This window comes from Lissotriton helveticus, chromosome 7 (genome assembly GCF_964261635.1).
Source record: "Lissotriton helveticus chromosome 7, aLisHel1.1, whole genome shotgun sequence".
NCBI lineage: Eukaryota > Metazoa > Chordata > Amphibia > Caudata > Salamandridae > Lissotriton > Lissotriton helveticus.
The window spans coordinates 1,275,960,713-1,275,986,205 of NC_136068.1; the positions used below are offsets into that span (position 1 = coordinate 1,275,960,713).

Below are 25,493 nucleotides of genomic sequence, written 5' to 3' on the forward strand. Positions count from 1 at the left end.
GAGTAAAGGGAAGACATTAGTCCCTCAGGCGTCTATTTCATTTCTACGTCCAAGAATGGAAGTGATTTGCAATCATGTGTCAAACTAAACTTGATGTCAGGACTGCGATTGTTCAGCCACTCATGGAATTCTGTCAAAGCCGAAGTTGATCCCTCCCAGATGCACCACACGTCATCAATGTACCTTAGCCACTGTTTGATGTGCTGACTGTATGGGTTGTTGTTGTAAATATACTTCTCCTCATACTGGTCCATGTACTACACCGCCATCTCCGGCGCAAAGGGACAACCCATTGCTGTCCCCTTGACCTGAAGGAACAGCTCATCTTCAAATACAAAGAAGTTTTGTGTCAATACTAGTGATTCCAATCTCAGGATTAGGTCTGTTGGTACTCTCTGCGGGCGAGGCCTCTTTTCTAAATAGATTTCAATGGCCTCTAGTCCATCTTGTTGTGGAATTTGCGTATATAAGGATGAAACATCCATTGTCACTAAGATCTGTGTCTGGGGATCGAATTGGAAGCCTTCTACTTTGTTAATGAACTCGATTGTGTCTCGTAAATATGATGATACTTCAGGTAGAAACGGTTTCAAGAAGACCTCAACAAATTTGGACACCGGCTCAAGCACGGAATCACAACCCGAGACGATGGGCCGCCCGGGTGGTGTGGATGCGTTCTTATGAACATTTGGCAAAAAGTACAGATGGGTTATTCGTGGATGTTTTTTTACCAAGTATTCTGCTTCTTTTGGGCCAAGTATGTCATTTTCTTTTGCTTCATTGACAATGGATGAATCTCTTGAATTATTTGGAGAGTAGGGTCTTGGCTGATTTTTCGATACCATTCCTGATTGTATACATGGCTTCTCCCTTCAGCTCTATATAGTTCTTTTGACCACTGCACCACCCTTGTCTGCTGGTCGAATCACTGCATCTTGCTGGTTTTTTAAGTCCTTAATTGCTTCTTTATGGCATTTGGATATCTTAGATGGAACAAATGCTCGTTTTGTTTCAAGAGCATTGAGGGATGACAGTACTGTATGTTCGAAGGTGATAATATCTTTTGACATATTATGGTTGGAAGGACAAAAGGATGACTTATTTCTCAACCCAGATGCCTCAGTCTGGATTCGGTCTGGTGAATCTTTTGAAGAACCACTTGAGTCGGATCTTACTGAAGAACTCAATCACTTCCATTTTAACTTTCGTGAAATCGATTTATGTTCCAGGAACAAATGATAGACCCAATTCAAGCACCTCCATCTCTGCTTTAGACAGCACCCGATTTGATAAATTGATAATGGGAGATTTATTTATGACTTGTAATGATTTGCGAGTTGTCATTTCCCATTTGGGTTTGAACCTGCTCTGTGGTTGTTGTTGGCCCTGTCCTAAAAAAGGCCTATTTTGCTGATTCCTGTTAGAGGAGCCTTCACCTGGGTCAGAGTCTCCTGTGGATTCAGAGGACGATGTTTCTGAGAAAGTGAGAAATTTCTTCCTCGATCTCCCTTGGTATGTATTCAAAAACCTGGTGGAGTCTGGTCGTGTGTAAAATTCGTCCTTCAAATAGGGGTACACTGTCTCGAGGTTGAAACTGTTTTTATCTTTCTCAAATGTATTAGTCTTGAAACTGATGGTGTGATCTTTGAATATGGCAAGTTCAACAAAAGTTTGGCTTCCGAATCTGTATGATTGTCCTTAATTGCTTGTAGTTGTTCCTCAATCTCTTCTTCTTTTTTGCACACTCTCTGCGCTGTCTCGATGGTGTGAACCATCAAATCTCTACTGCATTTAGTGCTAATGCAGCTGAAACCCTTTCTATATACCGGGTCGTCGGTGAAAATCACGGTCACGTTTTTTATCTGCAGGTCCCAAGGGATAGTACCTGCCTTTAAATTTGCAAGTAAAAAATGTCCGTGCAATTCAGTTCTGACGTGTTTCTTTTGCAATCTAATCAGTTTGTCTGATACATTCTGCTGTTTCGCTGTACTACTCAAAGTGATGGATGAAAACAAGGTAGAGTCTGAGATGAGCTTTTGGATGTGATCCTCACCAAACGATGATGTGTCTTTTTCGGACATACATAGGGGGTCATTAGGATGGCGGATTTCCCACATACTCCGGGCCGGCGGAAGCCACCGCCGGCCCGGAGTATGCGGGAAATCCGCCGAAGAGGCCTGAAAGACCCACCGCCAAATCAGGATGGCTGGTGGGTCTCCCAATCCGTCCGCCGCTTTTCCGCCGCGGTCGGAAGGCGACCACGGCGGAAAAGCAATAACATGGCTGGCGGTGTCTATCAGACACCGCCAGCCATATTAGGATGCAGGGTGAGTCATGCTTTTCCGCGGCGGCTTTTCCGCCGTGGAAAAGCATACGGACAGTCACTTTGGGGGCCCGTTGCGGGCCCCCTGGGTGAAGGTTGCGTGGGGGGTGCACATGGGGGGTACCTATGGTACCCCCCTGCCCTTGCGTGCACGAAGCGGCAGGCACCGCGCGGTGCCTGCCGCTTTGTGCATGCAAATGCACACCTTTCGTTTTTTGCATTGCGGCAGATGCTGCTTCAAGCAGCATCCGCCGCAATGTAAAACATACAGGATGTGACCGCCAGGGTGGCGGTCACATCCTAATTGCTATGGAGGGACCGCCGCTGCCCATGCGGACGGTCCCTCCAACTCAGGGGTGGCGGACGGACGCAAGTCCGTCCGCCATCCTAATCGGCCCCTAAGTATCCAAAGGGTGGGGAGCCAACCCTGGACTCAATGAATGCAAGAGGAGATCAATGTCACTTCAAAATAATAGCCTTGCGAGCATAAGCCCGCTCTACTAACAGTGAGACCAAAAGAGGCTTGGGTCTCACTGTTAATCCAAGGTGTAAACGGGTCAAAAACAATGTATCATAAGCTCCTATGTATGGACGTATTCCTAGGTGAGTCCGAAGTAGTTGGTATGCTCTCACTGACGGTTTTGCAATATTACTAGCTAAATTGATAGACTCCAAGTGATCTAGACATAATGATTTAAAATTATTTCTAGTAACATTGTTCAAGCTGTCAGGGTTGGAAAAATACTCTGGGTGTCCTAAATCCTCTAGGAAGTTTTTAACGTAGATCAACCAGGGAATGCGTTCTGCCTCATCAAGGAACAGGCAATCGTTGATCAAGTCCCTGTTCTGGCTAGTAGAAGTACTGGTCCAGGCCTTATTGCCACAGCAGGATAGGCTGCAGTTTGATCAAATCCAAGAGATAGGACAAACCCAGCTCAGCACGGCATATGGATACGGCTGTACTGTTAGGGACCGCTAGGAGATACCTTATAAACCTATTTTCTAATAGCTCCAGGCACTCGACTTTAGCATAACCCCAAATACCTGCTCCATACATGGCAATGGGTGTACATTTAGCTTTGTAGATTGTTAATAGATCAGCGATTGGGTGCCTCTCTAACTTCCTGGCAAAGTGAATCAATGCACCAGTTGCTTTACAAAGTAGTAATTTTCTAGATTCTATAGCTTTAGCCCATAGACCCCTTCTTTCAAATACAATGCCCAGGTATGTAAAGTGAGTTGTAAAATAGAGTTTCCTGTTATCAATAAAGAATTCTCGAAACCTAATACTGGGCTTGCAGCATTTCATTGTGAATGTTTTGTCTGTTTACATGGAGGTCGAGATTTGACATATAGGCATAAAAGCTAGAGATCACTTTTTGTAGGCCAAGTGGGGTACGGGCCAATAGGACGGTATTGTCAGCATATAACAATGCTCCGATTGGTCGTCTATTTATAAATGGTAAATACTAACAGTCACTACTTAGTTTTGCTCCCAGGCTGTTAATACAAAGAGTGAACAGGTGGGGTGCTAACACGCACCCCTGCCTCACCCTCTTCTTTACAGGGAAGCTGTGACTGAGCTCGCCACCTCTTCCATAGCGCACCCGGGCCCTGGCATCTAAGTAGGACTGTTTTAAAAAGTTTAGAATAGGTGGATTAACCCCCATGGCCTCTAGAATGCTCCAAAGCTTCTGGTGATTTGACACAAGCAAAAGCTGAACTAAAGTCCACAAAACATAAAAATAGACTCACCCTTTTAGCCTGTAGATATTTTCCCAGCAGCAAATTCAGATTCAGGCTCTGTTTGACGGTTCCCACGCCTTGACGGAAACCGTGCTGTAATTCTGAAATTGTGCCCTTTTCCTCCACTTAGAGCGGGAGGAGATTTAGGACGACTTGCCCGGCCACCTTTGCAAAAGAGTCCAATAATGATATTGGTCTGTAATAGGACGGGTCGTCACGATTACCTTTCTTGTAAATATGGACGAGTATCGACTCCGTCCAGGTGGCTGTGAATCCCAGGGTAAAGCAGGCCTTTAGGACCAGGGCTAACCAGGGTCCCCAGAGCTCTGGACTTGATTTAAATAAATCAACTGGTATACTATCTGGGCCCGGGGCCTTACCGCCCACGCTTTCATTTATAGCTAAAATAACCTCCTGGGCATCAAACCCAATCTCAATCGGAAGATGATTTGAGGAGTTTATATGTAAGGCCTCTTCGTTTTGGAAAGCCACCAGATTGTATTAAAGGCCAGAGAAGTGAGTCACCCATTTATCCTCCCCTATTGTTTTTTTGATGCGGGGCGAATTACCTGAGGCAAAAAAGGGGGCATTCACACTGCCTTCCAAAAACCTTTCATGTCTTTCAAATCTGATGCTCATTTTAGATTTTGCCATAATTCAAGTTTTATGGACGACTCACGTTCCTTAAGGGACATCTTGTAAGCTAATCTAGCCCTTTTTATTGCCCCTTGATCTTTTATGGGCTCATGTAAGGCAGTTATCAAGGCTGCATGACCTTGTGAACATTTAGAGTCAAACCGACCACTCCTTTTCTCTGCCGGTCTTTTGCATTTTATCCGTTATCTATATTGTATGATCTGGTATATGTTTATAAAGGAGCTAAGAATGTCAGATTTGTTAGCAGTTTCATCGAGGCATACCATGAAGTCGTCTTTACAAGTTGTTAAAAGGTGCTTGCATAATTCGTATGAGTTTACTCCTGCCCATTTGACTGTACAGCCATTTTGTCTGTTAATAACAATATCTTCCGCCCGGTGAGTTGCCATTGTTTTACTAGTTCACACCTTGGCAGGAAGATCTAAAAGAATGCAAATGGGTTAGTAATCACTAAAAGCAACTGGGTGTATTTTAAAATGGTGTATTCTGTCAGCGTATCTATTTGATACTAATATGTGGTCTATAACTGAGGACAGGCCACGTCCATTAAAAGTGCTACTAAAAGGAGTTGGAAGTGAACACACATTGTTAGCAAATCCCAGATCCAGAGTATATTTTAACAAATTAAATAGGTCACCGGGTGCAGAATGTAAAAAGTGAGACGAATAATTGACATCTAGTTCTATACCACAGACCTCTCCTATGGTATGTGAGCAGGGTCCACAGTTGAAGTCCCCACCCCAGATTATGCAGTAGTCTTTGCCGGTACTTTTTAAAATCTTATCCAAGTCTCTCTGCAGGTGCATTAACATTTGTTGGCAATCCACAAAGGGGATATTGTTATAAAATTTATTAAAACTAAAAAATGAATGTTGTCTATGTTCATTATAAGCACCTGATAATAGATCTTGGACTCCGCGAAGTCTATCTTGCGTACAATTAACCTATAGGACACATAAATTCTAAGGCCACCCTTGTTCCTCCCCTGACTCGAAGAGACCGCTGGGATGAATGTTTTGTAACCATTAATATGTAATTTAGTATCAGTCCAGGTTTCTTGGGTGCATGTGATGTCTAATTTATGAATAAATTCCAGCCAGGCAGGGTTGGTCAATTTGGCTTTAAGACCTGCCACATTCCAAAACAGGGTTTCCATTTCTTTAGTTCTAGGCCCAGGCTGAGATGCACAATTAGTGGGGGAAGGGGCGGCTTAGAGGCCATCTGGGTTAATTGGTATTTAACTGTAAGTAATGCTTATAGTGGATTGAGTTATTCCATTCTGAGTATTACAATTATTAGCAACATGTTTTGCCTCGGTGTCGACTTGCTCGACATTGACTGTGGGGACTGTGCATGGCGAGGGTATTCCCATGGTTTGACATAGGGCTGCGTTACTGCTACTGTTGTTGAGTCAATCAATGTCTTCCAGAGAAGAATTATTTACAACAAGGGGTGGTGATGGACAGAGTCTCTGAATTAAGCAGAGTACTCTCACCCAGTCAAGAGATCAGGGCTAGATCCAACACCGTTTTTTAGCTCATTGCACCATCCCAGTTTCAGAACCTGGCTGTATGCAAATTAGTCTGTCCCTGGCCCAGTGCATCATGGGAACAGGGCAGACCAGACTACAAAAGCCAATTCTTACACTGGGAAGGAAACAAGCTTCCGGGGACCGGTTTCTGGCATTACAGCCGTCTTCGGCCCGGCTTGCTTGAATCCTGATGGTGCAATGAGCAAGGGACTCACATCTGAGTATACCCTTCCACGCTTAGGGTGGACAAAATTATTTACAACAAGGGGTGGTGATGGACAGAGTCTCTGAATTAAGCAGAGTACTCTCACCCAGTCAAGAGATCAGGGCTAGATCCAACACCGTTTTTTAGCTCATTGCACCATCCCAGTTTCAGAACCTGGCTGTATGCAAATTAGTCTGTCCCTGGCCCAGTGCATCATGGGAACAGGGCAGACCAGACTACAAAAGCCAATTCTTGCAGTAGATAAATAACGGTGATGGATCAAGCCCTGATCTTTGGACTGGGTAAGAGTGGTCTGCTTAATTCAGACACTCTGTTCATTACCACCCCCTTTTATGAATCGTTTTTGGCCACTATAGGTGTGGCAGGGTATACTCAGACATGAGTCCCTTTCTCACTGCTCCATCAGGATTCAAGCAAGCCGGGCCGAAGAGGCTGAAATGCCAGAAACCGGTCCCCGGTAGCTTGTCTCCTTTCTGGTGAAGAATTGGCTTGGTAGTTTGGTCTGCCCTGTTCCCATGATGCACTGGGCCAGGGACAGACTAATTTGCATATAGCCAGGTTCTGAGCTGGGATGGGGCAGTGAGATAAATAACGGTGATGGATCAAGCCCTGATCTTTGGACTGGGTAAGAGTGGTCTGCTTAATTCAGACACTCTGTTCATCACCACCCCCTTTTATGAATCGTTTTTGGCCACTATAGGTGTGGCAGGGTATACTCAGACATGAGTCCCTTTCTCACTGCTCCATCAGGATTCAAGCAAGCCGGGCCGAAGAGGCTGAAATGCCAGAAACCGGTCCCCGGTAGCTTGTCTCCTTTCTGGTGAAGAATTGGCTTGGTAGTTTGGTCTGCCCTGTTCCCATGATGCACTGGGCCAGGGACAGACTAATTTGCATATAGCCAGGTTCTGAGCTGGGATGGGGCAGTGAGATAAATAACGGTGATGGATCAAGCCCTGATCTTTGGACTGGGTAAGAGTGGTCTGCTTAATTCAGACACTCTGTTCATCACCACCCCCTTTTATGAATCGTTTTTGGCCACTATAGGTGTGGCAGGGTATACTCAGACATGAGTCCCTTTCTCACTGCTCCATCAGGATTCAAGCAAGCCGGGCCGAAGAGGCTGAAATGCCAGAAACCGGTCCCCGGTAGCTTGTCTCCTTTCTGGTGAAGAATTGGCTTGGTAGTTTGGTCTGCCCTGTTCCCATGATGCACTGGGCCAGGGACAGACTAATTTGCATATAGCCAGGTTCTGAGCTGGGATGGGGCAGTGAGATAAATAACGGTGATGGATCAAGCCCTGATCTTTGGACTGGGTAAGAGTGGTCTGCTTAATTCAGACACTCTGTTCATCACCACCCCCTTTTATGAATCGTTTTTGGCCACTATAGGTGTGGCAGGGTATACTCAGACATGAGTCCCTTTCTCACTGCTCCATCAGGATTCAAGCAAGCCGGGCCGAAGAGGCTGAAATGCCAGAAACCGGTCCCTGGTAGCTTGTCTCCTTTCTGGTGAAGAATTGGCTTGGTAGTTTGGTCTGCCCTGTTCCCATGATGCACTGGGCCAGGGACAGACTAATTTGCATATAGCCAGGTTCTGAGCTGGGATGGGGCAGTGAGATAAATAACGGTGATGGATCAAGCCCTGATCTTTGGACTGGGTAAGAGTGGTCTGCTTAATTCAGACACTCTGTTCATCACCACCCCCTTTTATGAATCGTTCCAGAGAAGAAAGCACCTCAAATCTGTTAACCAGAGGTATGCTGGGTTGGGAATGATTCATAGGATAAGCCAGGGTCTGCGTCTGCTGTCTTACATAAGGAGAATAGTTGGTAGGAGGATAGAAGTAGCCCAGGGGCAGTACATTTATACCATAATTGGTCACATGGATGGAGCCCTGTCGGCGCAAGATCTCTTGTATCAGGTTTGGTGTTCTAAATGTAAGGACAATGCAGTCGCCAGAGATCCTTTTATCACTTTCCCCCACCCATCCTACTCTCCTTGCCATTTTAAATTCCCTAAATAGGACATCCGTTGGGCTGGTTTTGGATTCGATCCAGCAAAGGGTCTTATTGCGTAAGGACTCCCAAGTCCTCAGTTGATTTTGAGGTGGGTTGTGGTACACTTGCCAATATTATTGTGTAAGGTGTGGATTCTGGTGGTAAATTTTATGTCACTCCGTTTGTCCTGTCCCTTTCCCTAATGACAGCACACAAATTAAGCATCCTTTGAGGGTCACTGGGTGCTATTTGAGGTGGCACTTTATCATGATTTAAATTAGGAGGACTCTTAAAGCCAACACTTCCCCCTGAGACTGATTGTAAGATATCTGCCGAAGAGAGGTTGGCTGCCCTACCGTCATTTAGTGTGCTCACTGGGCGATTATGCAGTGTGTTATTTAAGCCCACACCCTGTACTTTACTCAGCAGGTCCTCGATGTCCTAGCCAACAATTTCTCTAGTGGAACCAAGGCTGAGTTTTGATGGTCAAAAGCATTGCCAGGGCCCTGACCCTCCCTAGACAGGGACACCTGGGGGTTCACAGGGGTGGAACACAACTCTAAGCGCACATACAGGTTAGTCAATACGCCATCCAAATGCTCTAGACGACTGTCCAATAGGGCAAAGTTTCTATCTATGGATTCCTTAATTCGTTCAAGGGCAGTGTCCAGGGCAGTCACACCAGCAGCAATGGTGGTAGTGTTATGCTCCAAGGGGCAGGGTTGCATTGATGATGAAGCGTCCGTGGTCTGTGTGCCTCTAAAGCAGGTCCTCACCACAGATTTAGCCTGAGTATTATGCTGAGGGTCCTTCTGATGTTTTTGTTTTAGTGGACCTGCACCCTTCTTGCGGTTCGTGGATGCCTTCGTCTTTACCCTTGTGCCCTCTGCAGGGAGGTGGGAAGTCCGGGTACTGGAGGCTATACCGGACCCGTTAGAGGTGTCCATATGTGGTACTAACAAGTCATCAAGTGCGAGGGCCGAGGTATCTGGAACGGCCGGTACTGCCCCCGCATTGAGTGGTGATGAGCAAGAGTGAGTTAGGATTTGATTTTGAGAAATGCCAACCAGATTATATGTTCCTAATGAGGATCGCCCCTGGAGAAATGAAGGGTCTAGAGACAGCCGCCTCTCTGCTAGTTCTATTTCATGGCAGAGCAGTGATTCTGCCCTCATTATAAAGGCATCCAAAGTCCCCTTGGCCCCCTTGCTCTTAACCGCTGCGGGATTGCTCATTTTTTAAAATGCCGATGTAAATCGCTCAGCCACAACAAGTACCAGTCACACTGCGCATAGAACGTGAAGGCAGAAAGTGTAATCAGAAGACAGTACCTGGAAATTAATGAAGGATTGTGGGGGGCCTGTTGTTAGAGGGGGGTCCAGCACTGCCTCCGACGGGCCAGCCCTTGGCCGGGGCAAGCCCCGCTGGCCGCAATTTTATGCGCCTCCTGGCGTGTTACGCTGGTGGTGTAGGCACCGTTCAGGCTGCTGGGTATTGTGGTCCTGGCAGCCCCGGGTGATGGATCTCCCACTCACAGGACCGGGAGGACCGCTGGTGGCAGGGCAAGGCAAGGAGGTGGCGGGAAAACAGGCAGAACTGGTACGTTGAAACTCCCTCTGAATCTACTGGGTCTCTCAACACACTCTCAACACACACTTCCAAGAGAAAGAAAACCAGTTCGCTCCCCTACTCCAGACCTGTTGGTTCCCACCAGGGTTTATTCACCAGCACCACGCGCAGAATAAACCTTCCTTACAGGCTACCTGTAATAATTATAATCGCTCTTCTTTTTAAACACCGGCCTGCACTGCACTGCACTGGTGTTGGCATGTAGGATTAAGAAGCTGGGTCCCTGGCTGGGTCCAATTCCGGTACGGTCGAGGGTTAGAGACTGAGCTCCCCCTGGCCTCCCACCAGGCCTTGCCAGGACTCTCCTGCTTTGCGCTCTGCTACTTCCCGCCGCTGCACGCTATCCACAGGGACTGCAGGCGCAGCAGGAGCGGGTGCCGTGAAGCAAATGCACCAGAGCTGCGGGCGTGTGGGCGGTAGCTGTGCTGGACTATGCTCGGCCCCACTCCGCTGCCTGTTTCCCGCAGACGCCGCTACGGTTCAGGCTCAACTGACTCAGGCGGTGAACGATGGCGGCACAGGCCGCTGACTGGAACGCTCGAGATGACCCGCGGAATGAGGGCGGCAGTGCGGAGGCGGTGCTCCGGGTGAGTGTTCCTGCTGTGCAGTAGGGAGTCGTGCTTCTTCACTCGAGCTGAGATTTAAAATGAGAACGAGTCAGCTATTTTGTTTTATTTCATGTATAGCAATTTATCACTACAATAGTGCTAAAGTGCTTTAAAAGAAATAAAACAAAATAGTGGTATTTAAATTATTTGTGTAAGTGTGATGTACAACACTCTGACACCCTGCATTGGGATAAGTAGTCTCACTACTCTTTCCAATGCAGGGTGTCAGAGCTCTTTACGTCACAGTACAGATTATACATTAACCATAAATCATGTGTACATCAATATAAAGGATGTGTTACATAAGACAGTGAGGGTTACAAGGTGTGGGAGCCATATGACCTTCATACCTCACTGTGCTATATTAAAAGGAATACATTTATGAACTGCAAGGAACCATAGGATCTCGCTCTTAAAAGCAGTAACCCACTTGCCTATCTACATAAAATAATATTCTGCCATCTGCGTGTTACGTAATGTGCTTGGCCCCCGACATATTAACCCTTAATGCTATTTTGATTCAAAACTAGGCCTAGGCAAAACACCGATCTTCCAGCAAATACGTTATCCTCCAGAGTTATCTTACCATTATTATTACTATTTCCTGAGATTTAGCTGGCACACCATGATCTCCGCAGCAAGCGTCTTAAACTCCTAATATATTTTAAAATACAGACATTGCAACCAATTAAGTGGAACAGATGTACCGCCACATTTCTCCTTGTTGCTAATTTCTTTGTGGCAGGGTTACAAAAAAAATTATACGTTGAGGCCCAGATTTTGCTTCTGAATTACGTCAATATTTTGGCACCGCTCCAATGCATAATGATTTGTTAAATATTGTAATGCACTCAAATTTACTCATGATAGACTTCTTAAACATATGCAAGGTCTTAAGGTGCCAATATGACATCCAGCCCTGAAGAAGTCTCTTTCAAGAGACGAAACACATTTGCTACATTGGGGAAAGTTTTTTTACGATGTGAGAATATGAATCTTTTTTTTAGAAAAAAGTGAATGGAGTCTGTGCACCTTATGACTTACTTGATCTGTATCTCTTAAAGACTTTATATGATGAATGGTGTGTGCTGATCATTTCTTTGTAACGAGGTCTTAAGATGTTATGTCAATTCATGTGAGGTCATGGTTTGTGATGGCACTTCCGGTGATGTCACGCGCTGTGATGTCACAACCATTCTGCTTAACTTGCGAGTTCTTCTTTTTCATCTTTTTTCCACAACCTGGCCGGAGGTAGTATAGATTTTTATTTGTGAAATGTATTGTGCCCATATAGTACAGTGGTTTTGTCCCTGCTACAATCGAGGTTAGCTCTACAGCTGAGACACAGATGAACAAGTACCATGCGAGGGCTATATTGCGCACTTGTGGGGAGCGGTGGCTTCAGCTGTATTCCTCAGTACCCCCATGAAAACCCCTATGATCTTCATTACTCTGAAGTCCAGTGGTCTCTTGCTCTGCACCCCCTTAAAATGCCCTTGGTATGCCACGCTGGTGACTCATTAAACATTAGAGTCCTCTGCCACAGAGCACTAAAAATAGTTAATACCCACTGGAGAAAGAGGTAAACATTGTTATGTGTCTGTTCCACCATAATAAACCAAAGTCGAGGGGGCATAATGAGGGCGAGGGCAATTGACGTCTGATGACGCGCAAATATATGTGGCCATGTTATTAGCACCCACATTCTTAATCTCACACAGGGCAGGCTAACATCCTGTCTCTTTCCTTACCACTGAACTAGGACGTAGTCAGTAGCCACAAAATAAGGTTTCTGATAGGTTGAGTCAAGAACACCATTTCATGTAGGGTTCTAATACTCATTTTGTCTTGTTCTTCCAGATAGTGGCCTCTGGGCCCAGGAATGATGGTGCAAGACTGCCCCCAAGAGTCAGTCACAGAACTGGAAATGGTTGAGTCTGTCTCCCCACTCCAGCAAGAAGAATCCCGACTGTCCGGTGTCCTCGCAGGAGGGAGTGCGCCTGAACGCTTTGGACTCTGGAAGAAAGGAGGCCGTGCGCTATCTATCCTCTTGGCCACCAACATCCTCCTGCTGGGCTCCTGTTTCATTATCTCTGGCTCGATAGACAGAGTGGCCATTGAAGAGAAAGATGTGCTGGCCTTCCTGTGCACCCTGATGCTGCTGTCCATCCTGTGGATGTGTGTCCAGATTTACTTGACCCACAAGCACAAGAACGCGGTACTCTACAAGGACTCTCATGCAGGACCCATCTGGCTGCGAGGTATGTTATCCGCAGAGTCCCCAGAAGGATGGCCATTGGTACCAAGGGGTCCCATATCTCGCATTACACACTCGCCATTCTGTGTTTTTTAGCCAAGAACATGTTGCCTGTAGTTATATTTTTAACACTGAAAGTATGAACTACCTGTCCTAGCGTGAAAGAAGCTGCTTTTGCTGTAAAAGGCTAAAGGTGTTACACTTGACTTGGGCACATGGCAAGATTGAATGAAGGCAGTTGTGTGGACGGAGGTGTGAGTAAGGGGTTAAGAGAGCAGTGTCATTGGAATGTACCCACATACCTAACCAAATGGTGCCATTTATGCATTCAGTCTAGTTATGTGCTTTTGTTTAAGAAACCAATGCATTCTGGTAAATGTAGTCATCTTATTCCACTTAGAGCAAATGGACGTGCGCACGTAATCATTCTGGTGCAGTTTTAAACTTCGTTCGTGAGTTGACTGAAGTTTGCAAAACTTTATCCTTCAGGTAGACAGACAACGTTTCTTGACTTTTCTGTAACCAATTTACTCCCTGCCTGCTGAAATCCATTTATCCCTTGGTTGTAGTAGAAACATGACCTTATCCTGATATCCAGGGAACTTCCAACGACCTTCAGATGCATGGCCATAGCAGGGGACAACATTGCCTGCCGAGAGGGTGAAATGTATCCAGTGCTCCTCTGGGCTACTACTAGCTGTGAGCGGTAGAGCTTGGTTACAGAAGAATAGCCGCCAGCCATAGGCCTCGCCTTTGCACAGCATTGCCTTTGTCAATGTTTTTGGCCATGTTGCACAACAGCACAGCTGCAGTGCAGCATGATTGAAAGTTTTTAAAAAAAGATGCTGTGACACGGCCTCTAGCTGCATCATAGCGCTTTTTTAGGTCTCGGCCTACGCAGCGCATGCGTTGCGTAGGAGGAGACCTAATGCCATCGGTCCCCTTTTTAAGCCACAACAGTGCACGCGTTGCCATTGCCCCTAATTAAATTGCAAACATATGGTGTCAGCGCTCGAGCCCGCAAGGGAAGCAGGCGCAGGCCCCCTCCTGTCTCCCCTCCCCCTGCTGCTGGCCTCTTTAGCGCGAGTCACACGCGCGTGTTGTTTTTCTGCTTGCGAAGCTGCCAGCACCAGTTTACCTGTTTTGGGCAACACTAGATAAGATTCTTGGTGTGAGCACGGCACGCGCGCAGGGCCTCGCTCTCGCACTCGCGCGCACGGCCTCGCGCTCTTACCATGCCACGCATCCCTGCCCTCACCTTGTTGCTCCTGGTCCATCGTGCCTGAGGCGAGAGTGGACTCAAGCCGGACAACGGTAAATGCTTCCGCTGGATTATCATTCATGTGGACTGGCATTGTAAGAACTAGAAAGTGCTGTGAAGCATCTCAGATTGTGTTTGATGTGTCTATGCTGTGTATTGTGCGGTTTATCTGGCAAGGATTGTTTTCAAATGGGGTGTCCATAAAAGTGAGAAAAGCCTTGCAAACGCATTTATGCCATCTTTAGCGCGCTTTTCTTTCAGAGATCAAGGTGGTTAGTCCATATTTCTTACTTTGGTGATAATCGAGTAGCAGCCACCTGCTTTACCATTCTGCGGTGGCTACGTGAAATCTTTTGGATACTTCCCTCCAACACCCAGAGATTCGTTGTGAGTGCCTTGGTGACCTTGAGGTTGGACTACGGCAACGTGCTCTACCTGGGGTCCACCAAGGCCGTCATAAGCCGCCTCCAACTGGTCCAAAACGCTGCTGCGCGGCTTCTTTGCGGCTGCCGGAAACGTAACCACATCTCAGAACGCCTAAGGGAGCTTCATTGGCTCCGTTTCGAAAATCGTGTAAAGTTCAAGGCCTTGAGCTTTAGGCACAAGATCAAAATTGGGGTAGCTCCCTTATACCTTCAGGCCCTTGTTACTCCCATACCCCTGCTCGTTCACTCTGCTCCTCATCGCATCATCTCTTCAGTGTACCCAAGTTTAGGCTCTTCAGAATGGGCGGAGGCTCTTTTGCAAACCTAGGACCCAGATTCACTTCCCATGGACATTCGGATGGAGAACTGCCACACACGCTTTCGTAGAGCCGTGAAAACCTGGCTTTTTGACCAATAAGCTTCTCTGGTTGGAGTTTTGTTGCACCTGTCTTTCAGCGCCGGGAAACCCTTATGGGTAGCTGTCGCGCTCAATAAATTCAATAAATAAATAAAATAAATATCGACAGGGTAATTATCTGCTCTGCACCATGGCTTAATTAGTAAGCATGAAATGACATTAAGAGGATGTACTTAATTTCTGGTGCATGGAAAACCATGTTCCTGAATGTTTTATAAAGCTGTATCTTATTTTGAGGAAAAAACTGTTTCATTTTGGATTTAAAATCAAGTGCCTTATTGAGGTTCACTATAAAGGTGTAGTTATGCAAATTAATTCGAAAACAGTAATACCTGTGTTTTTCTGGACATTTTTATTCTTACATAGCCTTAATATGAATTAAAAAAGCAGGCACAGATTTGCCAGTGGGGTGACAAGTCGAGTTCCATGCTTTATAGAGTCTGCCAATATAGCATCAACCCTGTCACCCTGCCCGGTCTTCTGGCGGAAGATGGCACAGCCATTACTGACCCTGTCCGCCTAGCGGCGAGCTTTGCCGCCTACTTCGGAGCGCAATATGCCCCATGTGATAATCTGACGGGTGAGGATGTTGCCAAGTTCATCGATGACCTACCCCCTAAAATGGTGTCTGATGATGTCAGGGAATCTCTGGATGCTCCTCTCACGGCGGAGGAACTTGGGGAGGCCCTGGGACAGCTCAATGCGGGTAAAGCCCCCGGGCCGAGCGGTTATCCCTGTGAATTTTATAAGAAATTCTACACGCAATTGGGACCCCATTTTCGGTGTGCTCTGGAAGCGGCGCGTACTCGGGGCAGGCTGCCGCCTGATTGCCGCCATGCTGAAATCGTGGTTTTTCCGAAGCCGGGTAAGCCCCCTGATAGTCACGACTCGTATCGCCCCATCTCGCTGCTCAATATAGAAGCCAAGATACTGGCTAAGGCCCTGGCAAATCGGTTGCTTCCTTACATAGTGGACCTGGTACACCCCGACCAATCGGGCTTCATGCCCGGCAGGGCTACACGCCATAATATTCGGCGAGCGTGGGCTGCGATCGGGGCCATGGGAGCCATGGGTGAGCAGGCTGCTCTGTTGCTTGCAGACATTAATAAGGCGTTCGACTCGGTGAGCTGGACTTACCTGTTTGCGCTCCTACCCCGTCTCAATCTCGGCCCTGTTTTTATATCCTATATTAAACTACTGTACACAGACATTACGGCCGCTGTGCGTGTTGCCGGGGCTGTGTCGGAGACATTCCGTATTGGCCGGGGTACCCGACAAGGATGCCCTCTCTCCCCTTATCTTTTCGCCCTGGCTATGGAGCCGTTGGCCGCCTGGGTGCGTATAGATGCGCAACTCCGAGGATTTGTGTGGCCCCAGGGCCTCTCCGATAGGATCGCGTTGTACGCGGATGACGTCCTTTTCTTCCTGACCGACCTGCGTCGCTCTGGGCCGCGGGTATTGGAAATAATGCGGGTCTTTGGTGACGTATCCGGCTTATACCTCAACCTCAGCAAATCCACCTTGTGGGTCCTGGGTGGCGGTGCAGTGTCGGACCCCTGGACGCTGGACCTGCGAGTGGCGACTGGAGGCCTGCAGTACCTAGGGGTGTTCCTGTCTGAGTCCGCGACCCTCGCGTGGGAACGCTCGGTGCTGCCGGTATGGGAACGGGTGCAGACCGACGTTAAAACATGGTCCCGGATGCCTCTTAACATCTTTGGCCGGTCCGCCATCTTTAAGATGGTGGCGCTTCCACGCCTTCTATACCAATTGCAAAATTATCCCCACTCGGTTCCGGCTTCCTGGTTTCGGCGAGTGAACTCGGTCCTGGGGCAATTCCTGTCGGCCGGGGGTTCGGCCAGGGTGGCGTTACGCACGTGCTTCCTCTCTACATACTGTGGGGGACTCGCCACCTCGGACCTTCTGTCCTACTACCAAGCAGCTCATCTACTCGTCCTTAATGACTGGTGGTATGGTGATAGAGGCGACCCGGCATATGCATTGGAGCGCGCACTTATGGGCGATAATACCCTCCATATGCTTCTCTACTCCGCCCGGCTGCGTCGGGGCTTGCCTAGTGTTACGAAGACAGTCTTCCTTGTTTGGCGTCAGGCATTGCGACGCATGGGCTGGTGGGGCAGGCTGACGGCGGAAACGCCGCTGTGGCGTAATGGCAGATTGCCTGCCCTGGCTTCCTTGCCGGGTTTTGGTGGCTGGGATGCAATCGGGATATCGTCGCTGGGTGATGTGCTGTCTGGTGCTGCTCTTAAGTCGTTCCAGGTCCTAAGTGAGGAGTTCCACTTGCCGCGGACTCAGTTCTTCCGTTACCTACAGCTGCGGCATGCACTCACACCGTACATTGCCGACCTGGAGTCGCTCCCCGACTTTAGCCCTATTGAGGCGAAGCTGTTCATGGGGGAGCTTGGGGACAAAAAGGTGTCCCGCATTTACCAGACGTTGGTCACCCACTGCGCCTCCGACCTTCTTCCCCTGCGGACGGCATGGGAAGCTGATGTCGGGTCTCTAGACGAGGATGACTGGCGAGAGGCCCTGGAATCCCCGCGTGGGACGGCAATCGCGATGAGGCTCAGGTTCATCCAATTTAAGGTCCTCCACAGGGCCTATTTTACGCGTGAACGCCTCTGGAAAGCTGGACTGATTGCATCGCCGGAATGCTTGCGTTGTGGTGCAGAGGTTGGCTCGCTGCTCCATACCCTGTGGTTGTGTCCTAGGCTTGCTGGCTTTTGGAGGGGTGTGTGGAGCTGTTTGTCTGAAGTGTTAGGATGGGACTTGCCCCGAACACATCGCTTAGGTTTGCTACATATTCTCGAGGGGGTGGGAGGGAATCGCTATAAGCGCCACCTACTGCTGTTGGGGTTGGTACTGGCCAAGAGAGACCTGGCGCGGGCGTGGAAGGATGAACGGGCTCCCCCCCTGTGTGTTTGGAGGGCGGGTCTGGACTTTTGCATGGGTCTGGAGCGCCCTATCTTTGAAGCACGTGGGTGCCCCCGCAAACACTTTCGGATATGGAAAAGGTGGGCTGAGTATAGAGACTTGCCGCTTGACCCTCCCGTTGACCCAGAGGAAGAACTCTGAGCTTCCCCCTTGGTGTAGGCCTGTGTCTGGTGCCAGACCGACCACTCCGTACGTATTTACAGCTGTTTCTTCTTCGCATGTGCATGGGGTTAGGGAGGGATTGCGGGGTGGGATTGGTTGAGGGCGGTTGGGTGTTGGGGATGGGAATGGGTGGGGGTAGGTTGCTTAAAAGCGATTGCAATATGTTTGACTCAGATTCCAATCCTGTTTTATGTGATGTCTTCATCTGCGTGGTGGTTTCTCCTGACTGTGGGGTACCACACTCATTGTCTTGCTTGATTATTCAATAAAATCTGTTGTGAAAAAAAAGCAGGCACAGAATTGTACAGCGTGGTACTAAAATGTACCTTTCAGACAAAATGCAGAACCCTCTCAGTGGACTGCGGCGGAGATGAAAGTTTACCTCGTCTTGGCGGTTCTTGGGCCTCTGACCAGCCCGGTTTTGTTCATCGGGACCCTTCAGTCAAGGGGTCTAGAGAGATAGACGCAAGGTCATCTCGCAGTCTCTTTAACTCACAGCTACAGTGAGTCACTAGTACCAGTCCCCACGTCACTAACTACGTCAGTTCAATGAGCCAATCTTACCTCCCGAGTTGCAGTTCCAATTCCTGAGGCCTGAACCTGCCACGCACCTGCCCCTGAGACCAGCAGGGACGAGATTAAAGGGCGGCTACATTTAAAATCTTTGCTGATTTTAGTTAAAATATCTCCCTACACCCCCGCAATCTCTCCGGTATTACAGCCTACAAGCACGGACCTCGAAAATCCTCAACAGTGCCCGTTATCAGGGCATCAGTGCGCTGTAAAGCAGAACTTCATCAGCAGGAACCACTCGGCCACATAGAAAGAAATAGCTCCTTTTATTCACGGCAGGTAACAACATAAACGCAAAAACATTCTATATAAATATACTTTTACATTAGAATATTAATTAGGATTATCACTAGCAGAATTAGTAGCCATATAGTGGTGTAGTATTAGCCGTAGTAACACTATTAGTGGCAACAGTAGAGGATATACTAAAAATAATACTAATGGTACTGGAAGAAGTGATAGTAGGAGTAAGAACAGCTGCAGTTTTATCCACAGTAGTAGAAATCATCCTAGTCATAAAAGTAGGTGTAGAAGCACTGATAGTGGTAGTAATACTCTCTAAAGTAGTAGTAACAGAAGTACTAGAGGCAGTAGTATTTATACTAGTAGAAGCTGTACTAGTAATAATAGTAGTAGCAGTGGCACTGGTAGGAGGGAGTAGTATAAGTTGGAGACATAGTATTCACAAAAGCAGGAGTATACATATTGGTAATAATACTAGTAATCGCAGTAATACCAGTTGTAGTCCTACTACAGGTAGCAGTAGTAGTGGCAGTTGTAGCAGTAGTAGTAATAGTAGCTGTGCTAGTGGCACTTCTAGAAGTGTCAGTGGTAGTAATAATGGCACTAGGAATTGTAGGAGCAATAGTATTTGTATTAGTGGTAGCAAAAGTATAATAATTAGTAGTCCGTCATTATGACGACACAAATTATTGTATCTGCCTAGGCCGCACAAAGGTGAAACTTCTGCAGATAGTTCTTTTCTTTCATTTTGGGTATTTAGCTTCAGATGGGTAACAGCAGTTGATAATAAAAACACTGGCGTTACTATTATGGGCCCGTATTTGGCGGGTAGAAGAACTAAGTGGATATGCCAGAGGCCTCAAAGAAATTATGTCATCACCAAGCTGGCACAAAATCAAATGGCTAAAAGACATGAAAAGCCTATTAACTAAGGTGGGCCAACTTGATTCATGGCTAAGTAGAACTTCACCCCCAAAGCAAACACTTAAAAAGCTTTATTGGGACTGGATTTGTTCTCAAAGACACTCTAGTACATCCCTAGGCAGGTTAACAGATGACTTTCTGATGTTTAAAGACTGTCCCAGGCGGGAACTATATCTGGATACAATTGGAAAACCCTTTGATAGGGCCTTGTATTTCAGATTTAGAACGGGAACCTTACCACTTAACACCTTTACTAAAAGATGGAAATCTCGTATAGAAATGTCTGATTTATGCCCATCGTGTCTTGCTAAACCGGAGACACTAGCACACTTTTTGTTTGTCTGCGGCGAGTATGCTACTCCAAGGAGGGTCTGGCTTAAAAACCTATGCCGGCAGTTGGGGACTAGGAGTCATGTTGTGGCAATCAGGATACTTATCTCGGATAGTAATGTACCTTATGCTTGTGCCCTAGCCAAATTTCTATCTTGGGCCTGGGCTATTCGAGCCAAAAAGCTAAAACAATCTGTTTAATTCTGAAAAATTTCTTAAACTGGAAATGCTGCTAAAATTGTTTTATCTTTATAAATTAACAAACTAGCTGGTTATGTTTAATTGAACATACATCTTTTTTGAAATTATTCTTTGAAACAGAGATATAGAATCTTTTTAAAAATTGTACTCATCTGTAATTTTTTTATATAATTGATCTGCTTTTATGATAATGACTTTTATCGAAATAAAGCTTTTTGACTTTGACTTTGACTAATAATTAGTAGTCCGTCATTATGACGACACAAATTATTGTATCTGCCTAGGCCGCACAAAGGTGAAACTTCTGCAGATAGTTCTTTTCTTTCATTTTGGGTATTTAGCTTCAGATGGGTAACAGCAGTTGGTAATAAAAACACTGGCGAAGAAAGAGCACGAATTCATGGACGGCCTCAGTATTTTGCAGCTCTAGGGGCTTCCACATTTCCAGGCTTTTACCAGATCACGTGGCCTTGTGAGTGGTCGGACCCCCTCCCCTCTCCCCCACAGTGTCTGTGAAAAAAAGATTATTTTCTCCAAACATGGGCCAAAGCGGCAGGACTGCTTTTGGTAACGGGAAAGAGTGCCTTTTTTGAAGTGTAATCTCCGTCTTGAGTCAGACGTTTATTTCCTTTAGGAACCTCTCCTCCCTTACCCTGGAGTCTCTCTTTTGGTCCATTACATGTCAGCCGTCACTGCGTTGTGTGACAAGGCTCTGCACGTGGCGGATCAGACGGTCTTACCAGCTCTATTGAGCAGCAGCTCAAATAAACCCTTCTATCGAATCGAACCATCTCAGGCGGGATCCATCTTTCAATTTTTTTCACTACGGCTTGTGTCTCATTCCAATTGCTATCTATTGCGTCACTTAAACTTTGGTATTTTACTGGTCCATATTCACTAAATAATGAGAGGCAGAAAGAAAATGCCAAACATTGTTCACATACATGTGAGCTGAATAGAGTCTCAGAAAAGAATGAACATTTAAGTATATATTTTTCTTTCTTCGGTCATATGACCATTAAAGTGCACAGTAATAAATACATTTAAAACATTAAAAAAAAAATAACCATACCTGGGCCTACAATTCGGGAGAGATCTCAAGACCACGCTAGACCACAACGAATCGACACTACTAAACAAACTGAAAGGGAGACTAGAGACGTGGTCACCTAGATTCATAAGCTGGTGGGGTAGAGTGGAAACAATCAAAATGATGCTAACACCGATGGTTAATTACATGCTCAACATGCTACCACTGATCAACACAGAGGACTTCCACAAACGCCTAGATAAAATGATAAACAAATTCCTATGGAAAGACAAAAAGCCCAGAATAAGCCTACATAAACTAAGGCTAAACAAAAGCCTGGGAGGGCTAAACGTAACAAACTTTAAAACATTCTAAACAGCATGTATAGCTAAACAAGGGTTATACTAGCTAACCCAAGAACAGGACTACACACCAGCATGGTTCTCACTGGAGAATAGAATCCTAAATGGCCTCGATCCCCTAGCCCTACTCACAGCGAGCAAACACCCCGAGATCGCCAACAACACAATACTGAAGAACACCAGGAACGCCCTACTCAAGGTTGACAAAAAAATGGAGTCTAGCATTAAAAACACTAGATGGGAATCAATATGGTTTAACCCCAAAATAAAATACCGCGAGAAAACGCTCAACATGGCCTCCTGGTACAAACATGGCATCTCCACACCCAACCAGCTATGCAACCAAGATGCACACATCACATTCGACACCATAAAACATACACACAATCTAAATGACATCGAGCTCTATAACTTCCTCAAAATAAAAGTGGCAATCACAAAAGCAGAACTTAACATTGCCTTTAATAGCAACGCGTGTATGTGTGGCTATTCCCTTGCGGGATCGAGCGCTGACACCATATGTTTGTAATTAAATTGCAAACATATGGTGTCAGCGCTCGTTCCCGTAAGGGAAGCAGGCGCAGGTCCCCTCCTGTCTCCCCTCCCCCTGCTGCTGGCCTCCTTTGCGCGAGTCACACGCGCGTGTTGTTTTTCTTTCCAATTTAAAGCACTGTTTGCGACTCAGTTTGCTACGAACCCGAGAGTACTCTGAAACGCAGTATCAGTCAGGGGAGCGGCTCTACCTCACGCGGCGCAAAAATGCTTCAACAGACTCAAAATATTGCCATATGTACGCAGAGACGGCTTCATGACCCTCAACTTCTGCCTAATCGTTTTTCATGTCCCAGACAGTAAGGGTGACGGTAACAACATCTTTTCTTCAGTCTTCCTCCTCGCGGAACTGTGAGTGAGACGCGAAACAGAAGACGGAGAGCTACAAGTCCCGATAGGCACCATGTGACGTCATCAGCAGGGCCTTTCTGAGCCCGCGCATCCCTACTTGCGAAGGCAGCACTCCTATGCATTCCTGTCCTTTCACGCAGCGCAGTAAGGTGACCCTGCGTTGCGTGATTTTATATACATAAATATGGGCTGAGTCTTGGCGCTCTGCACCGTTTGATCCCATCCCGCCTGTGATTTCTAGGGGAGCAGAAGTATTTGGGAGCTTTGATGTTGTGGGGTTAAATCGGCTTTTCTCAGGAATCTGCCAGCACCAGTTTACCTGTTTTGGGCAACACTAGATAAGATTAGATCGGAGGGTGAACGTCTGAAGTTGAGAAAGCGCAGCTCGAGGCGCTGTGGGTGAGGACCGACGAGTGCCTCGTTGAAGGAGCCAGGGGTGCAATGCTCCTTCTTGCCGCTAGAGGTCAGGCTTCTCCAAATCAAACAACCCCATCCCAGCCCGCCATCTGTAGAAAACAATCTGTGTGTATCGAAGGCGTGGCTGACTGCTGGTAGGGAACTCTAACTATTACAAAGAGTAATCTAGAAGAGTGAAGCAGCTCTAAACGGAAGACTGCTGGCAGGATGCTCTATTTTAAAGTTACCTAGAGATTGAAGGAGGCGGTAGATAAACCCTGCGCCCTTTGGAAAAAAAAACAAAGGCTATTACATGGAGAGTACACAGGATCGAAACAAGCGTTATTCCATCGCAGGGACTCTCACATAGCATAAGTATTTGTAAAACACATGTTCACCCAAGGGTATCTTGGCACTGAATAACAGATGTTTATTGTTGCCCTACTCAATGGCACGAGTTTTATTGACCTCAGAAGGATGAAAACCTGAGTGGGCCCATCGGGATTTGAACCTGCGATCATGAGGTCAAACCCAGGCCCCTACAATGGAGCTATAATCCACTAAGCCACCAGACCCAGTTTAAACCATTAAGGTGCATCATATATAGTTCACCTAAGAAAAACAGAGGATCAACACATTGAATGAACTATTAGGCTTGCAAGAAATGTAAATGGAGACATGTTATTGTTATGTAGCAATTATATATTGCACTACTGCCATTAATGTGATCCATAGTTGTCAATCAGCGTGTTTGTTACAAGCTTGGGCTTTCATCACTGCTAGGTAGGGTGTTTGGATGTGGGGTGTCCTAAAGAGACGGGTTGCTGAGGTGGTGTAATTATGTCATTTTGAGTGTTGTTGTGTGGAGTGTATTTATATTGAGTAGAATGTAATTATGTGGCATGTTATTATGTGCCACTGATTGATATTATGTGGATTGTATTGATGCTGTATTGAGTAGAGTAGAGAAGACTCCCATAATTACACTCTACTCAATACAGCATAGATACAATCCACATAATATCAATCAGTGTCACATAATAACACGCCACATAATTACACTCTACTTAATACAATATAAATACACTCCATACAACAACACTCAAAACCACATAATTACACCACATAACACTCTACTAAATGCAACATTTACCACTCACATAATACCACTCAATACCACATAATTACATGCCACATAATTACACTCTACTCAATACAACATAAATACAAACCACATAATATCAATCAGTGTCACATAATAACACGCCACATAGTTACACTTTACGCAATACAATATAAATACACTCGACATAACACCACTTAAAACCATATAATCACACCATATAATTAAACACTACTAAATGCAACATACGATACACATAATATCACTAAGTACCACATATAACACTTTTTATTAGAACTTTTCTACATAAAACATATCCGCCACAATACTCTACAACATAGGCAAACATTCAAAATAAACACATAAGGTCCCAAAAGGGAGACCTATTGGCTATGCCAATGCTTGTTTTATTTTTAATTACTGGCTGCAGACATCCCAGAAGAGGAATGGGCGTGCAACACAGAGGATGTACACTAGCGTGTCTGGTACAGGTAAGAGGATTGGGCTGGGGGAGGGGAGTAGGCATACGACAGGGTAGGGGAAAATAAATAAATAAATAAAACCACTTACCTTGCACTCTCTACATCCTGTTGTATGTCAAGCCCCCCCCCATCCCCCCGCTCTTACCTGTAACAGCCATGCCTGGATGTAGATGCCTCCAGAGGGCAATAAAAGAAAAGTGCTATGACGCTGTCAACATTGGCTACATCATAGCTCTTGTCTTTTACATTTTCAGACATGCTGCATAGCAGCCATGCTGCTGCACAATATGGCTAACAACATTGGCCAAGTCAATAGGTCACATAGGTGAGACCTTTTGGCTTTGCCAGTGCTTTTTTTTCCCGGTGGGACAGAAGGGTAAAAGTGGGGAAGCAACTACGTAGGAGAGGGAAGCAACAATGCTGGCAAGCAACAATCTGAGTTGAAGGGGCAAGCACCAACGCAGGATGGGAGGCGGCAAGCAGCAATGGAGGCAATCAAAACCAAGCTGGATGGATTGTTGCGGGGGAAGCAACAATGCGGTATGGGAGGGGGTAAGCAACAATGTAGGATAAGAGGGGGTAAGCAGCAATTGGGGCATGCGGGATGGGAGCGTAGGAGGGGAAGGAACGCGGGCAAGCAACAATTCGGGATTAGAGGAGGCAAGCGCAGTAGCACAGGAGGGTGAAGGAGAGGTAACAACAATGCAGGCAAGCAACAATGCAGGGCAGGAAAGC

The 25,493-nt window shown here is 46.5% G+C and overlaps 1 protein-coding gene across 2 annotated transcripts in view; it reads left to right on the forward strand.

Moving 5' to 3' along the window:
- Positions 1–25,493, forward strand: part of LOC144770182 (proton channel OTOP2-like) — a 383,723-nt gene that overhangs the window by 22,293 nt on the left and 335,937 nt on the right. For both annotated transcript variants that reach the window (XM_078654489.1, XM_078654490.1), the window contains exon 2: positions 12,577–12,977. In XM_078654489.1, coding sequence (XP_078510615.1) covers positions 12,599–12,977 — 379 coding nt within the window. In that variant the 5' untranslated portion in view covers positions 12,577–12,598. The remainder of the gene's footprint in view (positions 1–12,576; positions 12,978–25,493) is intronic.